We start from the raw sequence: 10,313 nt of genomic DNA on the forward strand, positions 1-10,313 counted from the left end.
ACATGTCCTTTTAAATCGCAGATTTCTTCTAAAATCAGAAGATTCGATTCAGGCAATAATAAGGTTATTGAAAGCATTAGCAGCCATCTCCTCCACCATCATAACAGGGGTATCCAAACTGTGGCCTCAGAGCCTATCTGTTATATGTCACTTTTATGATTTTACCAAAGAAGGTGAATAAACAACAGTTTATGAAACACATTTTTTAAATTACATTTTTATATTTTATTTAAAAAGCGAGCCGAATTAACATTCTTTATTTTAACACATGTCATACTGTTTATTGGGAGTTTAGGGTTAAACATTTCTTCTCTTTTCTTTTGAAAGATCCTGTTAAAACAAAAATAGAATTTTCCTGCTTTCTTACAGCAAATTAGCCTTCAATATTTACATAGAAAATAGCAGCTAAGCAATTGTTTTCTTAGGAAACTGGTTGTCAGCGTGTGTTTTAATGATAAATTGTTGCTTTTTTGTACATTTAATCTCATTTTTGGAACAATGTTAAGCAGATATTCAATAATTACTTTGAGTAATAACAAGTTTGCCTTGTTATAGTTTTCGCCTCTGTTATTTTGAATTGCTCTTTTGCTGAAATAATCCGTCAGTCCTGTAGTATAAAACCTCACAAGTTGGTTTGTCAAGAAAAATAAAAAAACTGATGCAACAAGTGAAGCCTGCAAGAACAGAAGGAACAGGAAACTGATCAGTGCTGTACAATTTTAATCTGTCAGATCTTTATTTTAACATTTTACATTAGATGAGTGTCTATCAGGTATCTCGGGCGATCAAAAATAAAGTCCTGTTTGTTCTAAAGAAGTGGATTGTGCAAAAAGGCATCATTGATCGAATAAATAAAAGTATTGATTTTTCTTTTAAACCTTTGCTACCGTCTTTCCAGGAAAAATTAAGTCAGACTCTTGTTTTATTCAAAAATATTTCCTTTAACTGATACCATTGAGTAAACAGCGAATTCCCCCCATATTGTTTTTTCTTTTCTATGTGTAGTTCCATGACTAAAAGATGAATACCATTTTTAGACCTTTAAATTGACTTAGTGTTAAATCAAACAAATCTTAATTGTAAATTTTATTTACCAGTGATACAAATATCTGTCCTCATTGCGCTCAAACTTCTTTTTGACTTAAGGTAAATCTAAAAAAAAAAGAGCAAGCAAACTGCATAAATTGAGTGGGCATTTATCATACTGCTTATTGTTTTCATGACACATTTCTAATCAGAATACAGATTTATAGTTTATCAGATAAGTTAGAATTATCAATGTTTTATACTGTTGAATTGTCTTTTTATTTTTACTTTTACTTTTTTCTTCATTCATTTTCTTTCTATTTTTCGATTGGAGGACTTACAAAGTCAAAGAATGATTAAATAACTGTCATTTTTGCCAAATAAATCATACGTCTTTATGTAACTGTTGTCCCAAAGAAACCTGTTTAATCTTTTATATTTTGAAAGAGTTGTATTTATTTTGATTGTATGGCTATAAATGCTGTGGGAGGCACAGCTATGCAGGTCCCTACGTTTTATTAATGGTTATTTTAGTCGTTCATCACTATAGTACCACTAAATATAAGATTCATTCATTCAGTTCTAGTTATAAAGATACCTTCTAGGATTTTCTCAATTTCAATAACATATTTTTATGTTTTGCATTCAGAAACAAATGACAGTTGGAATGTAAAGAAGCATTCAAACTCTTCAGCTGGATGTCTTCAATAATTGAAGTCATTCCTCTGGTACCAGGGGAGTAAGATATGCTGTGAAGCAGACAGACAATGACAGTGTTATTCTGTAATTGTCATGCAATGTTGAAAAACTCTGTGAAACTGATCTAAAAAGTTGTTGGGCTTTTTGCTTTGATTATTAACAATCATAAACAAGTCGTTAAAAGACTTCCTCTACATTCCTCTATACCACATAAATAAGCCCAGTCTAAATGTGGTAAATTTACAGCATCCAATTGGTCTAACATGTATATTTCGGGTATGTGAGTGGAAAAAGTCAGAATTATTTTATAGGAGTGGACAGGCAGGAACCAATGTGCAGAGAGGAGTGGATGATAGCGGATCAGTTAGGGGTCAATCTACTTTGCACCAACAGGAAAATAAAAAATCAAAATGTCTATAGTTTCCAAATAAGGACAAACTAGCCTCTCCTAAAGCCTTTGCTAATAAATAGACAAATATATTTACACATCCATGATCTCCAAATTAAAAGTATAGTGGGTGATCTTTCAGCTTCTAGTTCTGAGGGTCTTTATGCTTGGTCTGCTCCTGCTGTGCATGAGCCCTTCTGGTGCTTATGCATCCAGTTAGATTTGGGTTCAGCTAGCTCCAGTTCTCACTGTATACTATAAAAATGTCAGAGTTACAAAAAGAAGATTTTCAAGCTCATTAAAATAAGAGGAATCCCTCACAAGAAGGAAATATAAATCTGAGTGTACTTGTGGTATTATTAGGTAGGACGGTCTTAAAGATCCACAGTTATTCAAAAAACAAACTGGTCATTTCTTTCTTACAGTTCTGCAAAAAATGTTCAATATACTTTTGTCAGTAACTATTCTGCATAATTGTAATATATACATATACTAATGCATACTTTTACATAGATTTAGTTGGGTTTTTTTTTTATCTGTGATACATAGAAGGCTCCTGGATGACTTGACGAGACATATGGCTTTCTCTACTCTCCTGTAAAAAAGAAAAAAAAAGAGGGTGGCCAATGATTAAGGGTGGCCATGGTCACCCCTGGCCCCCATCTAGCTCCACCCCTGGAAGGAAGCTGTATTAGTTAATCAGGAAAAGGACAAATCAGGCCTGGAGTCGAACCCAGGACTTCTTTTGCTTTAAGGCAAATAGTACTAATTACTGTGCCACTACACACCATTATTACCAGAATCTCTGATGTCAGGAATTCATTTAAAATAGAATGTTTAATAGCTCAAGAATTATAAACATTTTTAATCTAATCTACGAAAAGATCCAATTTCAGTTGAGAAATGTAGAAAAGTACCAACTGAATCTTTAAAAAAGTCTTGACAAACACGACAGCTTAATTGTAGTTGCTAGTCAATGCAGAGAAAAGTCAGTTGGTGAAAGGTTGGTATTCTTTGCACACCCATCTGATCTGAGCAAGCAAATTAGCAGCAAGTTATTTTATATCTGTAGAGATAAAGAAGGTACTTGTTGTATTTCTTCCAGATGAGGCCAAGTGTTCAGACAATACCAAGACCAAAGTAATAACAGGACTGGAGTGTATCGCTCCACTTATCAAGACAGCGGAGGAAACCCCTGAACCAATCACCACCACGGTCCAAGGCACTATCCCATCCTGGATCAGTGGTAACTTCCTTCGCAATGGACCGGGGAAGTTCGAATTTGGAAACACACAGTAAGTAGAGAAAGCAGTTCACTGTGCACGCTTCTCAACATTCATCCTGACATTAGTGTTTCACTATCAGCTACAACCATTGGTTTGATGGGATGGCCATGCTCCACCAGTTTAAGATCCAGAAGGGCCAGGTGACGTACATGAGCCGCTTCCTGCAGAGCGACGCCTACAAGAAGAACAGTGAGAGGGATCGCATCATGATGTCAGAGTTCGGTACTCTGGCGATGCCTGATCCCTGTAAAAACTTCTTCCAGAGATTCCTCTCTCGCTTTGAGATGATGGGTAAGCAGCAGAATGGATGGATTGTTAAATAATGTTTGACAGAGTGTGGAGAAAAAGGAACAGAGTGTTCTTTGTCAGAATCCAGGAATGCTGCTCGATTTTAGTTTGTCACTTAACTTTTTAAACTTCTTTCAGGCTCTAAATAAAGGACAGAGTTTATTCTTTAAAAATGATGAAGTATGAGATAAAGACAGTCGACAGCTTAGCTTAAGGAATGTGCATCAAGCGTAGGAACAAAATACATTTCAATCCTTGTTTGTGCAAACCCCTCTGTTCTCCAGCTGTGTTGGAGTGAAGCCTCTTAAGGAATTCTGTCTAAGCTGCAGTTACATAATAATGAAATATAGCAGGGAGCTAGGGAGGGGAAAACGCTTTATATAACCCGCAAACTCCACAGAATAACTTCAAGCTGAAAACTCTGTTTCATAAGCATAAAAGCAGAACATATGTCCTTTTTTTCGCTTCTGTTACAGAACCCACAGACAATGCCAGCGTGAGCTTTGTAAAATACAAGGGTGACTACTATGTCAGCACAGAGACCAATTTCATGCACAGAGTGAACCCTGAAACCCTGGAAATGGTGGAAAAGGTACAATCATCATCATCATCAAAAATATATTGGAGTTATTGTTGCAAGCAGAAGAAAATGGAAACTTAAGAACAATCAATCCAGTTTTCAGAAACCTCTTAGTAAAAAATAAAAAATAAGTTACTTTGCTGTTTTCTTAATAGTTTTTTTTTTATATTTTTTATTTTATTTTATCAGAATTTATTATTATTTTTATGAATTTATATTTTCAATTTTCGTTTTTTTTCTGTTTTTTTCAGCTTTACCTGCATTCTCTTTGCATTCTTTCCAAAATGTGTATTAAAGATCACATTTACTGCACTTCAAGCCCAATACAAATGTTGCTGACCTTATTGCAGATAAATAGAAATCCATCTTTGCTCCCAACCCAAGAAGTGAAGACAGTTTGAATTTATTTTTTCTGAAATCTTCATTTACAAAATGTGTTTTGTAATTTCAACAACTATGAAACAAAATTCATTCCTTATTCCACCCTAGTTTTTTTTGCAATACATCTTTGTCTGTCATGTTTTACAGTTTTAACAGCTCCAATATTCCTCTTTACCCATTCATGGATGGTGGTGGCATCTATGACTTAAGCAACACATGTTATTTGCAGTAAATGAGAAGTTAGACAATAATTTACTTTGATTGAAGGACAAGCAGTGTCATGAATACCAATGAACACAGCAGGGTTTAAAACTGCCCAATTGTTAGCCAAAACAGATTGATAGGGACACCCAGTTTAACCCGTGACCAAGACAAAAGGATCCTTAATTTTAACGGGGGGGAAATGGCCAAGAGATGCAGCTGTGGCTGTTGGGTCTGCAGTGTGGCAGTAGTGGCCACAACCTGGTGGTGGATAAGGGATGTCATCAAGCAAAGGAGTCTTATTGTGCCTAACTGGCTTATTGGACACCCAATGCAGCTCACAGGTATGCCACAGCTTGGGTAGGTGCTGAGGCAAAGAACTTGGGCCTGGGGGGAGTTCAGTGAGGCCATGGAGAGGTTGGTATAATGGCCATTAAGGCAGGTGGTCCTCAGGAGGATGTTAAAACATTTTACATTCAATACCATGAGGACCCCAAAATATTACAAGCATTAATGCAGGTTTATTCTTGCTTTTCATATTCTCTCCACCTTGCACCTAGGTAATTATTAAATAACTTACATTGAGCTATGAATGTGTTCTGATGATAAATGTTAAAATTGGAACTTTATGTAAAATAAAGCTAATGCTAGTTTTTCTTTTTAAATTGAGGGAGCCTGACATTTATTTTTTTTATGTACATGAACAGAGATATTATAATTTCTAATCAGTTTGAAGCTAATTTTAGAACCTTTTTTCTTTTTATGGAGAGAAAAACAACAACAAATGGAATAAAAAAAAATACAAAAGATACAGAAAAACAAATACATTTTTGTAAAAAAAAAAAAAAAAAAAAATCCAGGTCAAGCATTATACCTCCCTAACAAAATACAAAAAAAGCAGAACACAAAAAATGTTTTTTACATTATAATATCACCCTAACTTTGTATTTCACCAGACTGTGTAAACAAAGAATATAAATTAAAAAAAGATAGCAGAGTTAGTAGGGGTTTCGCAATGATCTATATTAAGAGAAAGGTTTAGTTGCAGGGGCTTTATTAACATTTAATACATTTACAAAATCAGAGAGAATTGGTAAAGATTTTATAAACATTTATGAACAGGGAATGTAAAAAAAACTAATTGATAATATTATGTTGTTAAAACTATCCACAACTAGAAGGGAAACAGTTCTCTTTCTAGTGGCTGGAATTTCTTAAAAAATAGACAAAAGCAGGCAGTTTACTTTTCGTTTCCACTCTCAAAGTGACAAAAGTTGACATAAGTACACGTTAAAAATTCCACAAAGGAGTAGGAGATAATTTACTCAGGCATAAAAAGCAGGAGAAGATGCTTAGACTCATGGTTGTGAAATATTGGGGGGCCTATTAAATCTGCACTCAAAAAATATTCAAAATGTTTGTACAGAGTAGTTTAAATAACGAATTACGCTTGGGTACTTTTGGCGGAATCCTAATGTTTTTTTTTTCTTTTTTGTTTTGTTTTGTTATGACTTCATTAATTTACTTATATTTGCTTTTTATTAAGTGTTCGAAATAAATAAATAAATGAAATGAAATGATCAAACAGACCTAATAGCAGAATCTACACACCTCAACTCTCCAACGGCAGCCATTGTTGTTGTCAACCAAGCGCGCTTTGGTGACGTGGTTGATTACGTTACTGTTGATCATCTGTCCATCATCGTATAAAGCCCGCCCTGACAATTTGATTGGCCCGCCAGATATTGTGCGAGCATACTCACGCTACTATTAAGCAATGCCAGACCGAACTTCCCGACCTTAAACGTTGTGGGCAGGACTAAGTTCGGAATGGCACCCAGGCTAAAACTTTTGTACAACACGTTAAAAACAGACAGATGCCTTCTATTTTCCAGGTTGACTGGAGCAAGTTTATTGCAGTGAATGGAGCCACTGCTCATCCCCATTACGACCCAGATGGCACAGCCTACAATATGGGAAACTCCTATGGAAGCAAAGGTCAGTTTAATAACACATATTAGTGTTTTTGTCTTTTTTTTCTACTTTTTCTTTTCTTATCTTATATATAATGCTCATCCCTAAGCCGGCAATTATCTCATCTGTTTCAGGAGCTCTGTACAACATCATCAAAGTGCCCCCTAAGAAAACAGAAAGCAATGAAACCCTGCAAGGAGCCAAAGTGCTCTGTTCAATTGTTCCAGAAAACAAGTCCCATCCCTCCTACTACCACAGCTTCGGTGATCCAGCCTTCTTCCTTTTAACTAATTGTCATTTTTGGCTCTCAGGTCTAACACCATCTCTCTTCATCTTTTTCCTTTCCAGCCATGTCTGAGAACTACGTCGTTTTCATCGAGCAGCCAATTAAGATGGACCTCCTGAAGATAGTCACATGCAAGATAAGGGGAAAGGCTTTGAATAAGGGAATATACTGGGACCCGAAACAGGACACCGTCTTCCATCTCATTGACAAGCGTACAGGAGAGGTTAGATAAAATTTTAATATTGGATTTTTCCATTTTAGATCAACATTATTGTCATTTTTGTCCCTTTTTGATTTTGTGTATTGTCGTCTAGGTCACTCCCATTAGGTACCACACCAAAGCGATCTCCACCTTCCATCAGATCAATGCCTTTGAGGAGGACGGCTTCCTCATGGTGGATATGTGCTGCGCAGATGGCGGCCAAGCCATCAGCAACTACCTCATTCAGAACTTACGCAAATCAGGAGAGGCGCTGGATGAAGTCAGTAAAACAACCTAACCTGTCGTATTAATTTGAATAATTAGAATCAGCTTTATGCGCTGTGTTTGTACAAAAATTTAGCTTTGCTTATAAAGACATGAAAAACATGAGCTGTAGCTGATGTCAGGGGTTCTCTAAAACAGAAATGTTCCTCTGCGATCTTCCCAGGTGTATAAAACCACTGACAGAACCTTTCCTCGGAGGTTTGTTCTGCCTTTAAATGTCACCAATGAGACGCCTTTGGACCAGAACCTGAACACCCGGCCATCCAGCAGCGCAACATGTGTCAAAATCAGTGCGGACAAGGTAAAAGACATTGACAGTGCATTCAACAGATATGAAATTTACATTTGAGAAACACTGAGGAAAATACAATTTTTTCAACACCCTGCTACTTTGCAAGTTCTCCAACTTACAAATCATGGAGGGCTTTGAAAATGTAATTGTACGTACATGTCAACTGTGATACACATAAGCTGAAAAAATCTAAGTACTTGAACACCTGTCTATCAGCTAGAATTCTGACCCTGAAAGTCCTGTTTGTCTGCCTTCACAATGTCCACCTCCACTCAATTTATTATCCTAATTTAGATGCACCTGTTTGAGGTCATTAGCTGCATAAAGACACCTGTCCGCCCCATACAATAAGTAACAATCCAACTACTAAAATGGCCAATATCAAAGAGCTGTCCAAAGACACTAGAGACAAAATTGTAGACCTCCACAAGGCTGGAAAGGGCTATGGGTAAATAACAAAACAGCTTTTTTTCTTTTTTGGGGGGGGTGAAAAAGGTCAGCTGTTGGAGCAATCATTAGAAAATGGAAGAAGCTAAACATGACTGTCAATCTCCCTCTGACTGGGACTCCATGCAAGATCTCCCCTGGTGGGGTCTCAATAATCCTAATAAAAGGTGAGAAATCAGCCCAGAGCTATAAGGGAGGAGCTGACCTGATAGTAGTTGGGACCACCATTTCCATGGTTATTGTTGGTAATACAGTAAGACATCATGGTCTTAAATAATGCATGGCACGGAAGGTTCTCCTACTTAAACCAGCACATGTCAAGGCCTGTCCTAAGTTTACCAATGACCGTTTCGATGATCCAGAGGAGTCATGGGAGAAAGTCCCATAGTCAGATGAGACCAAAATACAACCTTTTGGTCATAATTTTACTAACCATGGAGAATGATGAGTACCATCTCAAGAACACCCTCCCTACTGCGAAGCAGTCTGTGGGAGTCGGGCTCGAACTCCGAACCTCTGGATTCCAAGTGCAATGCCCTAACCACTAGGCCGCCACTCCCCCAAATAACCTGAAGCACACAGCCAGCATAACTAGGGAGTGGCTCTGTAAGAAGCATATCAAGGTTCTGGTGTGGCGTAGCCAGTCTCCACACCAAAACCCAACAATGAATTTTTGGGTTTCTCTAAAGTTTGTCTCTCACAATGGACATGCACCTACGATGACAATTTCAGAAGTAGCAGGGTGTTCATATACTTATTTTCCTCACTGTATGTCACATTTGGTCTTGTTAAAAAAAAATCCATTATTAACTGGTGATTCACAAAATATTAATCTCTGTTATTAAATATGAACGCTCTTATTTACCAGTTTTAACACTGCATTATGAAATAATGGATTGCATTCAAATGTCCAAAGGTAATAAAATGCAGCTACATTTTGAAATAAGTGCCTCAAAATGTAATTAATTCCACTGACAGGTTTTGTAACAATGTATGATTAGTTTAGGGTTTTCTGTCAAAGGAAAACCAGCCGATTGCATCCAGTAATTGATTTTGCAGCATTCACTCCTACTAGATGAGCACGTAGAGCCGATAGATATTACCTTGCATTGTGTTGTTGACTCGACAGCAATCCCTCACACCAAGCATGCATGCAGCGACAGTTGAGAGAAAAAACTAATTTTTAACAGGAAGAAACCTCCAGCAGAACCAGGCTCAGTGTGAGTTTCCTTATGCTGAGGCCAGCTGGGAGTTCAAGGAGACAGAAGCAGATACACAAAAGAAACATAGAAGCACTGATCTATAAATAATTTCTATGTTAGAGTAGGTAGCAGTAAACAAACTTAATAGGAGGCTCTAGGTGATAACAGTTAAGCAAACAAGCTTAACTCAATTCGATATTTTCTTAGCCCTGGTGACTTTCCAAGCTGTAGGGTATTTTAGTCAACAAACAAACCATCTTTAGTTTGTGCTGGAAGAGGAAAAAAAAATCCTGCGTCGAGTGAGATTTCTATGCTGGTGAAGATTCTCAGTCATCCAGGTCATGGTCATTCCAAAAAAACATTTTAAAAACCCACTGGACTTTGTTTTCCAAGTTTGAAGACCTTTCGCTTCCCATCCAGAAAGCTTTCTCAATTCAAAATGTCTGGAGTAGTGTTGAGTTCCAGGCTTTATAGAGTAGCCTAACAAAAGCCCTGTTAAGCCTTAGAAAACATGAAAATTTAACCGAAAACAGGTCCACCCCTTTGTAATGGTGTTAGAGTTGATGCCTTGCCTCTTTCATCTCAAACGCATCGCCATGCAGGTGGTCAGAACATCTCTGCTGTAGGCCAGGCAAATAACCACCCTAAAAACTCCCCATTACAGAGGCATGGGCCAGATTCGGGTTAATTTGCAGGCCAACAACAACCTCATAGGCTCCCCATTATATTTGTATATACTAGTGTTGCACCGATACCGATACCAGTATAGGACGAGG

General features: G+C 37.2%; 1 protein-coding gene across 1 annotated transcript in view; it reads left to right on the plus strand.

The window, feature by feature from the left end:
* The window catches only part of bco2 (beta-carotene oxygenase 2), a 23,248-nt gene that overhangs the window by 7,557 nt on the left and 5,378 nt on the right, over nucleotides 1–10,313 (plus strand). The window contains exons 2-9 of the mRNA XM_015397297.1: nucleotides 3,219–3,408; nucleotides 3,479–3,690; nucleotides 4,164–4,279; nucleotides 6,745–6,847; nucleotides 6,958–7,086; nucleotides 7,172–7,332; nucleotides 7,424–7,591; nucleotides 7,760–7,897. Coding sequence (XP_015252783.1) covers nucleotides 3,219–3,408; nucleotides 3,479–3,690; nucleotides 4,164–4,279; nucleotides 6,745–6,847; nucleotides 6,958–7,086; nucleotides 7,172–7,332; nucleotides 7,424–7,591; nucleotides 7,760–7,897 — 1,217 coding nt within the window. The remainder of the gene's footprint in view (nucleotides 1–3,218; nucleotides 3,409–3,478; nucleotides 3,691–4,163; nucleotides 4,280–6,744; nucleotides 6,848–6,957; nucleotides 7,087–7,171; nucleotides 7,333–7,423; nucleotides 7,592–7,759; nucleotides 7,898–10,313) is intronic.

The sequence above is a fragment of the Cyprinodon variegatus genome, unplaced genomic scaffold (genome assembly GCF_000732505.1).
Source record: "Cyprinodon variegatus isolate N-32 unplaced genomic scaffold, C_variegatus-1.0 Scaffold850, whole genome shotgun sequence".
NCBI lineage: Eukaryota > Metazoa > Chordata > Actinopteri > Cyprinodontiformes > Cyprinodontidae > Cyprinodon > Cyprinodon variegatus.